Source organism: Gossypium hirsutum, chromosome D11 (genome assembly GCF_007990345.1).
Source record: "Gossypium hirsutum isolate 1008001.06 chromosome D11, Gossypium_hirsutum_v2.1, whole genome shotgun sequence".
Lineage (NCBI taxonomy): Eukaryota > Viridiplantae > Streptophyta > Magnoliopsida > Malvales > Malvaceae > Gossypium > Gossypium hirsutum.
The window spans coordinates 69731329-69746572 of NC_053447.1; the positions used below are offsets into that span (position 1 = coordinate 69731329).

At 32.6% G+C, this 15244-nt stretch overlaps 2 protein-coding genes across 9 annotated transcripts; one reads left to right on the forward strand and one right to left on the reverse strand.

Annotated features, from left to right (window-relative positions):
- The first annotated feature begins 489 nt into the window (after positions 1–489).
- Positions 490–6821, forward strand: LOC107925903 (uncharacterized). 8 transcript variants are annotated; one of them, XM_016856648.2, is made up of 8 exons: positions 490–686; positions 2245–2325; positions 3063–3168; positions 3625–3807; positions 4486–4965; positions 5203–5286; positions 5386–5465; positions 6401–6821. In XM_016856648.2, the coding sequence occupies exons 2-7, from the start codon at positions 2278–2280 to the stop codon at positions 5448–5450; spliced, it is 966 nt and encodes a 321-aa protein (XP_016712137.2). In that variant the 5' UTR covers positions 490–686; positions 2245–2277; the 3' UTR covers positions 5451–5465; positions 6401–6821. The 8 variants fall into 8 exon arrangements, with proteins under 8 accessions (XP_016712137.2, XP_040961038.1, XP_040961040.1 ...); XM_041105104.1 differs by having other exon boundaries at positions 526–686; positions 5647–6821; XM_041105106.1 differs by having other exon boundaries at positions 526–686; positions 4516–4965.
- A 1061-nt stretch (positions 6822–7882) lies between these two features.
- On the reverse strand, positions 7883–14593 carry LOC107925701 (cystathionine beta-lyase, chloroplastic). Its single transcript, XM_016856415.2, has 13 exons — positions 14404–14593; positions 13796–13966; positions 13591–13704; positions 12993–13063; positions 12770–12861; positions 12353–12440; positions 12129–12240; positions 11356–11452; positions 11170–11251; positions 9812–9929; positions 8936–9043; positions 8747–8849; positions 7883–8185 (listed from the first exon to the last, which is right to left on the reverse strand). Exons 1-13 carry the CDS (start codon positions 14467–14469, stop codon positions 8010–8012), a joined length of 1398 nt encoding a protein of 465 aa, XP_016711904.2. The 5' UTR covers positions 14470–14593; the 3' UTR covers positions 7883–8009.
- Positions 14594–15244: the final 651 nt, after the last annotated feature.

Genomic DNA, 15244 nt, shown 5'->3' on the forward strand with positions numbered 1-15244 from the left:
ATTAACCCTTATTCTGCAGTCAATGTACATGAGAGGTCCCTCTATTATAAGGGCCCGACCAAACTAGTCCCTTTACCATTAAATGGATTAATTTAGTCCTTATACTATTAAAATGAATCAAATAAGGCTAAATTAGAATAGAGTTAATATTTTTAAAGTTGTTGTGGTTCTATATATAAAATATTTTGTTTGGAATTGAACTATAATTGAAAAATAATTTCCATGATATTTTTTATACCATAAATGTTAAATCTATTACAATTTGGATTTATTTAATTATTTTTAGTAGTATAGGGACTAAATTGATCCATTTAACAATAAAAGGGACTAATTTGATTCAGTTCATATAATGAAAGGACCTCCCAGGTATTTTAACCCTTTTCTGCACACCCTAATCTTAGGTGGGTATCGCCTGACATATATAACAACAACGCTGTGCCGTTTTTTTTTTTTTATATTTATTTATTTTATTTAAAAAAGAAGGTAAGTGTCTATAAATACAAAATTTTCTCCCATCACTGTCTTCACTGGATTTTCATTTTTTTTAATGCAATAAATAATAAATAATTAAATAAACCACCACCTTTTTCTCTGATCTTCTTTATTTTCTCTTTTTTTCTTCTTTTTTTTTTGCCTTTTAATTTTACAGGTTACCCTGCTTTGTACGAATCGGCTGAAACTCGAAGGTCAGTTGAAAATCCTCTTTATTTATTTGTTTATTTTTTCAATTTTTTCTCTACAAAATTTTACAATTTTTTTGAAAACGTATCCGGTAGGTATCATTATCATACAAATCCGTGTTTCTTTTGCATGCCGCGGTGAATCGAAACGGAATTAATTTTTCAAATTTTTGTTATATTTTGCGTTATTTTCCCCTTTGTTTTGCGTTTGTGATCGTCTTTTTTTTCCTGATTTAAATGAAAAAGAGAGAGAGACAGAGAGAGAAAAGGATGAGGAATTGTTGATTTTTTAAATTATGTTGTTTCGTGTTGACCACTGGTTTAAACTTGTCGTGTTCGGTGAAATTAGATGAATTTGAGGCAGTATAATCTCTTGTTTTAATCGAATCTTGTGTTTGCATGATCATATAGTCGAGTTTTGTTTGTCAAAGTTTTCCCCCCTTATTTGATAAATTTGATGTTCTATTATTGGAAAAAAATGATTAGGAAAATGAAAGATGAATAATTGTAGAAAATTCTTTAATTCCGTTGTTTCATGCTGATCACTGCTTTAAATTAGTAGTGCTAGATGAAATTAGATGACTTTGAGGCAATTTAATCTCTTGTTTTGATCTAATGTTGTGTTTGCATGATCGTATAATCGAGTTTTGTTTGTCAATGTTCTTTTTCCCCTTATTTGATAAAATTGTGGTTCTATTATTGGAAAAAAAATTGATTAGGAAAATGAAAAGATTAATAATTGTAGAAAATTCTTTAATTACGTTGTTTCATGCTAATCACTGCTTTAAATTAGTAGTGCTAGCTGAAATTAGATAACTTTGAGGCAATTTAATCTCTTATTTTAATTGAACCCAAGTTTTGTTTGTCAAGTTATTTTTTTCCTTATTTAATAATTTTGCTGTTAAATTATTGATGAAAAATTTATCAGTAAAAAGAGAAGATGAATAATTGTTGAAATTTTTTTAGTTATGTTGTTCCATGTGGATCACTGCTTTAAACTCGTAGTGTTTTATGAAATTAAGTGACTTTGAGGTGATTTAATCTATTGTTTTAACTGAATCTTGTGTTTGCATGATCAAATAATCAAGTTTTGTTTGTAAAGTTTTTTTTTTTTTTGCTTGATAATTTTGATGTTAAATTATTGATGAAAATTTGATCAAGGAAAAGAAAAGATTAATAGTTGTTGAGAATTCTTTGTTATATTGTTTCATGTTGGTCACTGCTTTAAACTTGGTAGTGTTAGATGAAATTAGATAACTTTGAGGCAATTACATCTCTTGTTTTAATCTAATCTTCTGTTTGCATGATCATATAATCAAGTTCTTGTCTGCCAAGTTAATTTTTTTTCTTATTTTATAATTTTGTTGTTAAATTATTGATGAAAAATTGAGCAAGAGTGAATTGTATAAGGATATTAATTTACTTATGCTTGAATATGTATATTTTTGTATTTGTTGTCAAATTGTGTTTATTTTCAGGTATGGTGCTGCATGCAAGGTTGCCTGATTTGTTGTTTTGGTAATCTTGGGAAGATAGTTTATAATTATTGGTATATATGTGTTAGGCTAATATCTTCGTTTGGTACTTCGAATAAAGGATGTCTACTGGAGATGTTAAAAGGGTTTCGCGTCAGGATATACAGTTGGTAAGATGTTGACCTTGCTTCTTTCAGTTAAAGAACGATCATGTCCAGTAAACTGTATGTTATGCATTAATTTTGTCATGCATATAAATTTCCATATTAATTATGTCGCTATCCTTGTTCCTTTTATATGTCTTGCTAAAATTATTACTTTATGTTGGGCAGATGCGGTTGTTATGTAGATGTGTTTGTTTTGTTAGTAATTCACATTTTTGAGAACTTTTCAATGTTTTTACAAATTTAAAATTCTGAAGCTGTATATAAGAATGAGCTATTTGCTAGAAATAATGTGAAGCAGAAAAAAATGTCTGGTAAGTTAATAAAACTATAAAAGTGTAAAGCAAAATTGTAGGTTAATATATTGAAGTTGTGGAATCTACCTTCGATTTATGGAACTGGTCCTTGTTTAGATCCGATACTAGTATAATCTATCATCATTAACAAACCTTTTTAAGAGCAGTGAAAGATAGCTTATTTATACCATGAAGTGGAGAGATACAAAAGATAAAAGGAGAAACAGCACAAACTGCATAAAATTATTCCTTTTTGTTCCTGTCGCAAAATTAAGATGTATATCTAAGATGCAATTAGTTCTACATGGCCGACTGCTGGTCATCCTTTGTTTGTGTATTCATGAAGGTGCTTCTACAGTCTTAGATTTGTTTGACTTGTAGGCTCTGAGAGGTATATGATGCCCACAATGGCTAAAGGTGTTTTTGCTCTTACATGTGTGACTTCAGGTTCAAAACCTTATAGAACGATGTCTTCAACTCTACATGACGCAGAAGGAAGTTGTGGAAACTCTGCTGGCTCAGGCCAAAATTGAGCCTGGTTTTACTGAACTTGGTAATAGTCAGTTTAAATATTTTATTTTATCATAACATCCACATTTTTCCTGATTGTCTGTCCTTATGAAACACCCCTAACCTGATAGATGTATGTATTATAAATTATATATTAGAAAAATTATAAGAAAAGATATACTAAACCCATGCTCTAGCTTTGCGTTCTATCTGCCATGGGGGATCAGGGATGCCAATATGGTACCCATATCTCACATAGATTTGTCTTCCCCTTGTAAAAACCCATTTTGAGAGAACCCTATAGACTGTGTAGTCCTTATCCCCCTAATTTGGAACCTAGCTTTAACTTATTGTTGGGCAAGGACCATTGTGTTGGTAAACTGACAGGTATTGTTGCTGATCATGACTTCATGAGGTTTTTCCAATATTTTACAGTCATTACATGACATTAGTTTTTTTTATTTATAACTTCCTTTCACAAATATCTCATGCTTTTCAGTTTGGCAAAAGCTTGAAGAAGAGAATAGAGAATTCTTCCAGGCTTATTATCTGAGACTGATGGTGAAGCAACAAATAGTGGAATTCAACAAGCTGCTTGAGCAACAAGTTCGATTGATGACTCAGATTCGTTCAGCTGGAGTTTCCTCGATCTCTAATTCTAACGGACCTCAAATGCCACTGAGTAAGATTTCTTTTTGCCCTATTGAACATGTTATTGACATTTTAGTTTGATGCATGGGCATGCCCCAAATTTGTTGAATTAGCACTTTCCTAGCACACTTTATTCTGTTGAGATTTGATTTGTTAAACAATCATTTTACATGTTTCTAGAAGCAAAGTTTGAGAGTAGTTCCTTTATGATCTTTTTATGTTAGTATTACCGTGTAGACAAAGATTGAGGGTAGTTTGTTTAGGCTCTATTTATGCTGGTATACGAGGCTTGTCTAATTTTTTCTTAAACTGACTGAGTGTTGACAATAGGCTTGAAGACTTTCATTTTAACTTCATCTGTATGAGTAACTATGTTGAAATTGGATATAGGCAGGAGTAGACATCAGGGTGATTACTTCTTTTGCACTTATTTCCATATCTGATTCTGATACCAGTTGCCGGAAAACATATTGCCTTTGCGCACTGTTTTTTGGTCTGATGACTTCCCCAATCTTCCTTTATCTTTCTTGCATTTTTCATTGATTTTTGAGAATATAGCAATCTATTTTTAATTTGATAGATTACTAGAGGTGGCAGGTGTTATAAATAGTTAATACTATTGCCAATTATTGAGTTTTCCTAGGTTTAGTTTAGATGCTGACGATATCCTTTCTTTCTTTTTGACGACTAATTTAGCTTTCTCTTATAGTGCCCCAAAACTCATCCTGCTATGCCCCAGAAAACACAGGACCAGCTCTGAAGCAGGAGAACATGCACCCTCCCATGGACTCCAGTTTGCCTAATGTATTCACCAATGGTAGTTCGGCATTGCATGCTGGAATTCATCCTCCCATTGAGCTGCCTAGCCATGCAAGCAGGATTGATGCCCCTCAAGGCATGCTCTCAACACAGAATTCAAACATGGGTCTGATGCAAGGAATGAATGGGAAAATGATAAAACCTGAAGCTGGTTATTCGGGCGGCGCTCCTTACATGTTTGGCGCTGAGAGCAATGTTCTGGAGGCACGTCCAACAATTGGGGATACGTCTTTCAGTACTGTAGAATCAAGCACTCAACCACTGAATGAACCACTTCTGGATGCCGACATTTCTTCATTTGGATTTTTAGGCCAGATCCCTCGTAATTTCAGTCTTTCCGATCTTACAGCTGATTTTTCTCAGAGTTCAGGTTTATTTCTCTCTGTCGGTTTGTGTGGGGACATGCATGTTCACCATACCACATATACATATATTTGTCTGCATGCAAGCATGTGTTTGTGCATCGACATCTTGGTTGTGAGTCTATTTTAAAATTAGCTAAGCAAGTTTTTGGCCCAGTTAGCATTAGTTAAGAGGTTAGATATACATTATCCAAGAAAGAAATCTATATAAACTTTCTTTTGGAGTAACCTCTTTATAATTTCAGATATACTGGAGAGCTACCCCCGGTCACCTTTCTTAGCGCCTGATAATGAAACATTTCTGGATTCTCGTGAAAGAGAGCATCAAGGTGAACCTTGTCTCCTTCTCCGAGTTGAAAGAACTATATACTGAAGTTTCTTGATTCTGATTTATGAAGACCTTGACAATTTTTGTCTTTGGCTTATAGGCGACAACAAAAGGTTGGACACCATATCAGAGGGATTGAGTTATGACGATTTTCGAAGCGAATAGCTCTACGTGTTAATGGTATTTGCTTTACAAATATTTACTTTATATTTTCATTTATCTGCTGTGCTAGTACTTGTTTTGGAATTTACTTGCCCATTCTTTTGAGACTAGTTTTTGCTGGTGCTAAGATTCTTTTCTGCCACCATTATGTGTTTTCTCAGTTTTATTTAATTTGTCGATAAAATTTTCTTTTATGTAGGTACTAATTTGTCAATAGACTTTATCCCATGAAACCCATTTCCTAATGAGTAAGGTCCAAGGTGTTCAAGTTCCAGGCAGGCCTATTTTACTGTTTTAAAATAATAAATATAATTCTATATTAATATTTATATATTTTTATAATTAAATTAAATAAAAATATTTTTTGTTCTTAAAACTTTAAAACTAGTCATTTGGGCAGGTTGGCTCGGGCTCCAGCCTGAGTTTTCATAGAATCAGGCCTTGAACCGGCTCATGAACACCTCTACGTAAGGACCCATCTTTTATTAAGAAGAAAACAACCAAGGCTTACTCTAATAGTTTTTACTACTCCTTAGGAGTGATAGGGTCTAAAGTTAATCTCCCCTACCCCTTTGCCCCTTGAACTATAGCTTAATGTAACATGTAGACCTGTCCATGAGCTGTGTTGGACTGACAGCCCGTTTTACTATTCAAAAAGTTATAAAATTCTTTTTATAATTAAATTGAAATAAAAAGAATATTTTATTATTAATAATAATTCATGCTGTGTTCAGCCATATACGGATTGGGTTTATCACACTGGACGGGTTGCCTGACTCTTTGATAGGTTTAGTCAAGTATTAAATGCAAAAAAAAGAACAAGAAAGAAAAACCTAGTATGAAAGTACGATCATTAATTTTGTGTGATCAAACTTTTCTTCCTTGGCATTTTTATTTTACTCCGCAGACTGTAATCACTCACAATGCCGTCATCGTGCCATGTATTACTTCAGGTACAACTGCTCTCCTTTGTAATAAAAAGGGGATTTTGTATATATAGCATTTTAGGAAGTCATCAAATTCAATGGTTGATGGATAGAAGGATTTCATTGACATCTTTGGTAGCGATGGATAGCATGGTTTGGAGAGGGAAACCGAGTTCTAAAAATAAATTCGAATGAAACATAGAGTTTTTGTTTATTTTGGTGCCAATTGGAGTCTGTGGAAGCGGCCTTGTTGCCATAGAATCTGTTGGCACTCTTAGTGTGCCCTTTGCTTATGATGGTTTTATTGACAGGTAATTAGGGATTGCTACATTTTGTTTGCTATTTATAACTAATGCATTGTGGAATCATATTTAATGTTTTATGTTGTTTTGTGGAGTTTAATGTAAGTTTGTGACTCAATTTGGTGCAGAAATATTCTGGTTTTACATTTGTTTTGTTGGTATTACTTTAAATATGTGGTCAAATTATGGTGCCAGTTCTGTACTTGGGAGAAGTTCGAAATTTAGTCCACCCTACTTGAACATTTTAGTTAATTCTTTTTGTCAAATCATTGGACGGTTAATTTTGCTTATGAAGTTGGTATGATTGCATGGATGTATTGATTGACAAATTTATGGCATAGACGTATTTATGTCAAATTTTAATGAATTGAAGAAAATGTTATTAATGATTAATTTTAAGTACAATGACACAGCCTGAGTATATTTTAACCTAAATTGTCTTCTTAATTCTTGAAGAGTGGTTTCACCCTCAATCGTCTACGGAACTCTATAACATTATGCTATGCAAGTTGGGACTCTAAATCAATTCATTAAATACTTTAAATTCGCAGATTGAGAAATAAAGAAAAACTCGTTAAAAAGTTAGGAAACAAATAAAATCACAAAAGTTTATATGAAACTTCTCGGGATAATGCTATGAAGAATTATTAAACTCATATTTATATTAAAAGAATTATATATAAATATATATTTTTTTTAAAAAAAATCGAGAGTCCGAAAAACATATAATCGAACATGAATTGTTCAACCATTGGTCAATATCAAGTTTGGATGTAATTATGCAACGACTTTTATCATGGGTCATGGATTAGTTCTACTCCTGTAACACTTTCACATTATGTTTACATTATGTTTGTTTTTGGACTTTGACACTGTAATTTAACCTTTACAATTCTATCACCTACTAATTTTATAACTAAATAACTATTAAATTCATTATATTTTTATTTTTATTATTATTAGCATTGTTAATTTTTCTCGTTAAATTCATTAATGTGACATTTTGAAATACAAAACACATACTTGATAGTCCTATAACTAATTTTAACGGTTGATTTTGATTTTTGAAATCTAGAAAGGAGAAAATTTCAAATTTACAAAAAGTAAATGACTTAAATGTACTAAGCACTTAATAAAGACATAATTTTAGCTAAATGGCATGATCTTTAATATAAATCAATTACATAATAACATTTTTAAAAAAATATTAAAATTTCAAAGTTAGCCATGATTATTAATGTATATTAATCTCTCATTTGTTAACTCAATAATTGTACAAACCAAAACAGTTTAAAAGATTAATCAAATACATCATCTAGCAAGCAAGACAGCAACTACAGAGGGCCAGTTCTGAGGGCATTGTCCAAATCCGCAATGAGATCCTCTACATCCTCGATTCCAACTGATAAACGAACAAGATCTTCGGTTAGACCTCGAGCCTCACGGACAGCAGTCGGAATGCTTGCATGGGACATGAAGCACGGCAGGCTTATGAGAGATTTCACGCTCCCTATTAAATCAATCACAATCACATATTGAGTTTCAATCATCACCAAAAGAGTTCAACAAGTTCAACAATCTGAATATTCGATAGCGATAAATCTACCTAAATGTTACTTGCCGCTAATATCGACTATCTTATAGCTTATTTTGCAGAGCAATGACAACTCAGTAATCTTATCTGACAGCTAACCTAGCATTATACAATTCAAAGTAACCGAAGACGATGTAAAATACGAAAATATTAAACATGAAAGCATGCATATTATATAATAGGTAAAAGAATATCTCTAGCAGAAACAATATTTCGTTCTTCCATTAAAATTTAAGACTGATGTAACACATCTGCACTACGAAAACTAAACCTTTAATTTACTTCTAAGATTCGTCTATATGGATTTTTTTTTTCGTTTTCTTCCCTCTTCAAGAAATAGAATCTATTAAGGCAAATGATACGAATTCTGTTACAGAAGATATTCCAAAAGTTCAGATTGATGACTAAAAGGTAATCAGTACTGAAAGTTCAATTATGCATTTATATGTTATAAAAGAACATAGATGGTGTCGTTACCGAAACTAACTGTTATGCTGAAGTATTTAGTCGTCTCAACAACATGCTTCGAGAGTGCCAGAGAACCTGTCAAAAAACTAAGTACAGATCCTGCGCCCTTTGCCTACAAGAGTGAGATTAGGGTATTTAAGGCTAAGGATATTAAAGACAAGGATGTTGAAATTGGAATTTATATCTATCAATAAATACCTGAGAATAGTGTAAATCACGTCCAAGGTGATTAGGAAGACCAGCGTAGTTAACTTTCTTCACTCGTGGATGGGAAGAAAGGAACTCGGCTATCTTCTGTGCATTTTCCTGTAGGAGATTCAGAAACCTTAGTTTCATGTTTGAAGTCAAGCAAATTTCAACCATAGAAACTATGGGGAAAATTGGACCTGTAAATTTGGACCCAAACCCAAAAACCAACCTGATTAACATGAATCCAAACCCAACCCAATCCAATTCAACCATAAAAAGTCAACAACCAGAATCCACCTAACTCAAAAGTGACCTAAGCCAAAAATGACCCGAACTCACAACCCGAGATGACACGGCCGGAAAACCAAATGGGTAAACTCAAATGATACGATCCCGAAGTGACCTGAATCTAAAAGGACTCAGAAAACTTTAAAACCAAAATAGACGTGATACAAATTAATCCAATCCCATCCAAAACCAATCCGTCCAGTTGACAAGCCTAGAAAAAAATAGCCAGATAGAAGACCGTTAAAAGGCAGAATAGGAACTTGAAAATTCTTCAGTAGATGATCACTGAAGAGGTAACATCAACACACAATTAACGGTGACAGAAAATATGTCTAATTTGTTAAAGTACAAATCAGAGCATATAATCAATGGGATACGCTAGTGGAAGAGGTCAATCTCAACACCCCTCTTTCTCCAAATCAAGGCCATACATAGTGTTGTATAAGAATAGACTAAATGATATCTCTAGGCTATTCTACTTCCCCAAGTCCCACATGAAGCACATTGCATATAACGAACAAAAGATAGCAACATTCAATCAAACATATACTTCATAAAATTACGTGCAGGAATAAAAGTATATATCTAAAGCATTACCTGTTGCTTTTCAACACGTAAAGCCATGGTCTTGATGCCTCTTAAACAGACCCAACAGTCAAAAGGAGCTAAACCAGAGCCAACTGCGTTTTGTAGGAAATACAACTCCTTTGCCAAGCTAGTAGTTAACAAAAGAAAAGATCTCACAATTAGGAAGGTAACAATAAGGAAATATGACCGATAAAAGTTACTTATAATAGTGGAGGTTAAATCCATAGTAGAAGAATAGGAAGAGTGATGATAACTACTGATAAGAAAAGTGCATACAAAGAGACCCATTTTTCTTCCTAAGAGCATTCTTAGGTGTATAATTCATGGAAAAATAGTAGAACTGTTGAATTTAAAAAAAAGAAGAAGAAAGGAATTTAGGGACACAAATTCAAAAGATCTAGAAGTTTTTGGCCATATATGTAATACAAGATTAATTTTTTAAATAACAGAAGCAAGACTTTACCATTCTTATGAGCTGTGAGCAGAAAAAAGAGAGATTACAGAAGCAAAAGATGAGTCACCAATTATGCAGAATGTGGGAAATTTAGAATTCTTTATGCCTTCACCCTTTCTTGTATTTATTAAAAAAAAAAAAGCTTGTATGAAATCTGAAAAAAGGGGACATTTGTGAAAAGATTGTCTGGTTTAGACAAAACTGTTGCAGAGGTTCCAGCTAAGTGTTAGCACGAATGTGAGAAGATTAGTTCTTCAAAATTCAAGAAATAGCTACTTAGGGCCACCCTCTAATCTTATAAAACTTAATTAGATAGAATGGCATCAAAGAAAGCAACTGAAACTGTGTAAATCCTATACTAGAAACCTAGCACTTTAAACCACCGGTAAAATATATAGATAAATAGCAATAGATCCAGTATAAAATACATATAAAACTAATATACAATGAATCCCCCAAAGATTTGTCTAGAAAAGCAACAATTATTTCACAATGAAAGTTTAAATGATTCAATCTTGGTTCTTTTCTACTCCAAAGACCTCGATCAAGAAGTCTGAGAAACAATATTGAAGTTGGGGTATAAGTCTTCCAACCAAAACTCTAGGAAATCATATCATTCTCCCAGGCTTCCTCCACTTGGAAGTTTGACGTTCAGTGTCTTAACCCTCAATTTACTTAGGGCCTTGTCTCATTACCCTTTTCGTAAACAAGTTGAAAAGAAGCATGTAGGGGTAAAAAATAAGAGTAAATAAGATCAAGCAAATATTTGTCCATGTGAAAGTAGAAAGATTAGGTGATGGTTATAAATACTTCAAATCATCAAATATTAATGGATCTTTAAATTTATATTATAAATTTTAAAATAGGTATCATATCCAATAACAAAACAACTGCATGAGAAAGGAGCTAATACCTCTCTCCTTTAACAGCAAGCACGCCTGCCATGAGGTCACTATGCCCAGCTATAAATTTAGTAGCTGAATGCATGACAATGTCTGAAACAAAATCAACCAATCAAAATTACCAATAATCTGAACCATAATATCCTACTTGCTTAAAAATTTAGAACTGAACCCAAAGATATGTATATTGTTGATACCTGCTCCAAGTTCCAATGGCCTTGACAATACTGGGGTCATAATACTGTTGTCCACCAACAAAATGGCCCCATGGGTATGAGCCATTTCTGCAATTCTCTGAAAATTACACAAACAGGAAAGAAAAAAAGGTTAAGTGGTATTATTCCACATCCGTTATGTATTGGGTCTCCCTTTTTTTTCCCCGATAATTTTGGGTTTCTTCAATTATTACTAATTGGTTTTAAGTTAGATGCTAATAAGGTATCAGAAGATAGGCTCAATTATGTTCTAACTGCCTAATACCATTTGAGGCTTGTGAGCTACATGTAAGGGGGAATGTTGAATGGTGTTTTGAGCAACACATGAGGGGGAGTGTTATGCGGTGTTATCCCACGTATGAAGTATCTGGTTTCCTGTGGTCTTATACTAAAGTTGGGCCTCTCCACTTGGTTTTAGGTTGGATGCTTAACAAAAAGCATTTTGCTATTAGAGCTAAAATGCATCACCTGTAATTATGATTTCAACAATGAAATAACAAACTCAAATACCTAATGGCACACATGTATAACCATAACAAAAATGATCCAGCATATATTAACTGACAATAGATTTAAATCATGCACACTTCTATATCCTGTCTTGTGCAGAAAACATCTATGCATTATTATATCAATGTATCTTAGCAAAATGTCAAATTAACGTGTATCTAACAACTGAAATTGTAAGACTAACAAAATCCAAACATTCTGGTCAATGAAAAGATATATGACTAGAAAAAAGAAAAATGTCTCACACGAATATCGGCAATTTGTTGTCGAGGATTGGTAGGGCTCTCCAGCCACACAAGCTTTGTCTTGGGGCCAATAACTTTTGCAACTTCACTTAGATCACTAGTGTTTACTCGTCTAAACATTTGAAGCAATTTATATCAGATTTCTATAGCGCTAGGATCAGAGTGAACAGAAGAAGACAATATACAGTAGGATCACAGAGCACAAAATAAGAGAATATACTAACTTTACCACAACTCCAGATCTTGGAGTTACTTGAGATAATAAACGATCTGAGCCACCATAGATGTCATCTCCAGCAACAATTTCTTGGCCTAAAAGAAGAGAAAGAACAATATTATTAAGGTTTTCTTTAAGTGCATGTAAGGAATTAGAGGCTTTATAGAAATAAACTACAGACTTGAATCAGTAAGCATAGGAAAAACATGAATGGAGCAAGGGCAATGAGAAAAAAGGAATAAAATCTTTTATAACAATGCTACAAACAGTAAAAGGGCAACAAGTGGATTGAAAAATTGTCATGCTGATGGCAAAAAACCATCATAGCCAGTCTCAATTTGTTGAAAAAAAAATTATAAGCATTATAAACTCAAACGACATGTACTTTAAAAGGAAACAGAAAAAGTGATAAAAAATAGAGCACCAGTTCCAACAAGATTAGCAACGGCAGACAAAGCAGCCATTCCACTGGTAAAGCAAAATGCTCGATCTGCCTTCTCAAGCTTTGCCAAGAGCCTACAAGATAAAGATAAGCACATCTTAATACTCCAGAAAAGTACATTGTAGAAGCTAAAAAGGTTGGTACCACTGATGATAGATAGAAGGCCTTCAACCATGAAATGCTAATTAAAGTATAGAAATTACACCTTTCCAGGACATCCCGCGTAGGGTTTCCACTCCTAGTATAATCATAAGGCCCATTTTCAGTTGCCGAAGGCTTCAAAACAAAGTATAGAAAATGCTAATTAAAGTCTGACCTCAGTGAGATGCCAGATATAGGCAAGAAATAGATAATAAGCATTCATGTCTGGCTGTATATGAGTATGTAAGTGTTAACTCTTGTCTGCATATATTTTGATTATTTTTTGGATTTTCCATATAAAGTAATATGTATCTGATGATGAAAAAAAAACAATAACTGATGCCAGAATGCAAGCTACATATCAAAACTACTGAGATTCAATGCAGGAACCAGATCAATCTTGGATATGCATAATCCCAGTTAATATTATTCATGGTTCAACATGCTATCCTCAGAATTGACACAATATGGGGAATTTCAGTATATGATCAAACTACAAAGCTTATTGCAAGCAAAGCATTAAACCAAGCAAAATCATATAAACTATAAAATGCTAAACCTTAGAAATTCAGAAATTTCTTAAATTTTCTTTCCCAAAGTGTAGTATGTAGATAAACAACTGGTAAAAGATACTGCAAACCAACATATTTCAGTAAGGTTACCTGCTTAAATGTAGCTGTTTGGTAAAGAGGTGTACTCATTGCACCATAAGGATCAAAATTACTATCAAAATTCATCAATAAAGTCGAAATGCTAGGGTCTTCCTCGTTGACATCCTGTTTTGCAACGTAAGAGAAAAAGTAAATATAGTAACAATTGCAGACACCAGTAAAACCACCCTTTAGAACATAAAAGAATGATACAAACCAATTGAGCATCTGTAACAGAATCAGCCAAAACTGAAGCACTAACATCCATGTCTCTGTGCCCTAAACAATTCAATCTGAATTGCTTTGTGGACAACTTTAGCTTTCCCTCTAAACTTAATTCCTTCTTAACCTGAAAACTTCTTGGGAAATAATTTTCTAGCAAAGAACCCTACATAAATAACAAACAGAATAATGTTTTCCATTCCATTTATTCAGCTATTTACAAAAGCTCCATTTAAATATCAATTCTGTTACTTTAATGTTTGCTTTTGAAATTATTTTAAATAAAAATTTTAAAAAATCAATTTAATTATTATAAAAATGTTATTATTCGTTTTTTTCGTAACAGTTTTGAAAGCTCAGTAGAATTCAATTACAGTAGCACTTTCTTTCACTTTATCTAAAATTCACTTCATCGACATTAGAATAGCTCAAATCATAACAGCCTTAACCAGGCATTATCAGAAATCTATATGGGAAGAAAAAAATCCCACTAAAACAAGCAGTTTCTTATATTTTAAAACACACACTTATCATTTTGAAAGGAAAAATCACGGATACAATCGAAAAAAACAAATAGAAAGAAAGGCAAAAGAAAGAGTTTACGCAGTGGCGGGTAGGATCAGAGTAGAGAGAGGAAACGAGAGGCTTGAGAGTGGGCGTCGATGCCATTTCTGATCTCCCAAATCAACTGCGGATGATTATATTTTAAAACTGCTTTAGGCTGTATGAGCTTTTCTAGTGCCGCCAGTTAACTACAACTTATAATAGGGTTAATTCCACTCGGTATCCATGCAAATTGTCAAATTTTATTTTAGTATTTAAACTTAGAAACCATTTTAGATAACATTATGTAAAAAAAATAGGGTAAATTACAATAGTAGTCACCTAATTATTAGTATTTTTGTCACCTATATAAAAAGTTATAAAATGGTCATTCAACTATTAGTAAATTTTTTTGTCACCCAACTATGAAAAGTTATAAAATGATTATCAATTATTCAATTTTGTCTTTTTTGGTGACCAACGAGTTAAAAGTAACAATGAAAACACCTAAAAATCTAAGGTAGCTGGGTGACCAAAAAAGATAAAATTAAATAGTCGAGTAATCATTTTGTTATTTTTCGTAGTTGGATAACTAAAAGGAAAATTTACTAATAGTTGATGATATTTTATAACTTTTCATAGTCGAATGACCAAAAAGAAATAATAATAATTTAATGAATATTAATGTAGCTTACCCAAAAATATATTTATAAATTTTTTCTTTAAATAAAGTGAGGATTTGGTTGAAATTGTTAACTAAAAAGGTTTGGGTACTATGCATTTCCATTTCAAATCTCATTGTATTATTTTATTAAAAATATAAAAAATAAAAATATATTTACTTTATAAAAGAAAAGTTCTTTTGCTGATTTTTAATTGAATTAGAAATCGATTAATACGT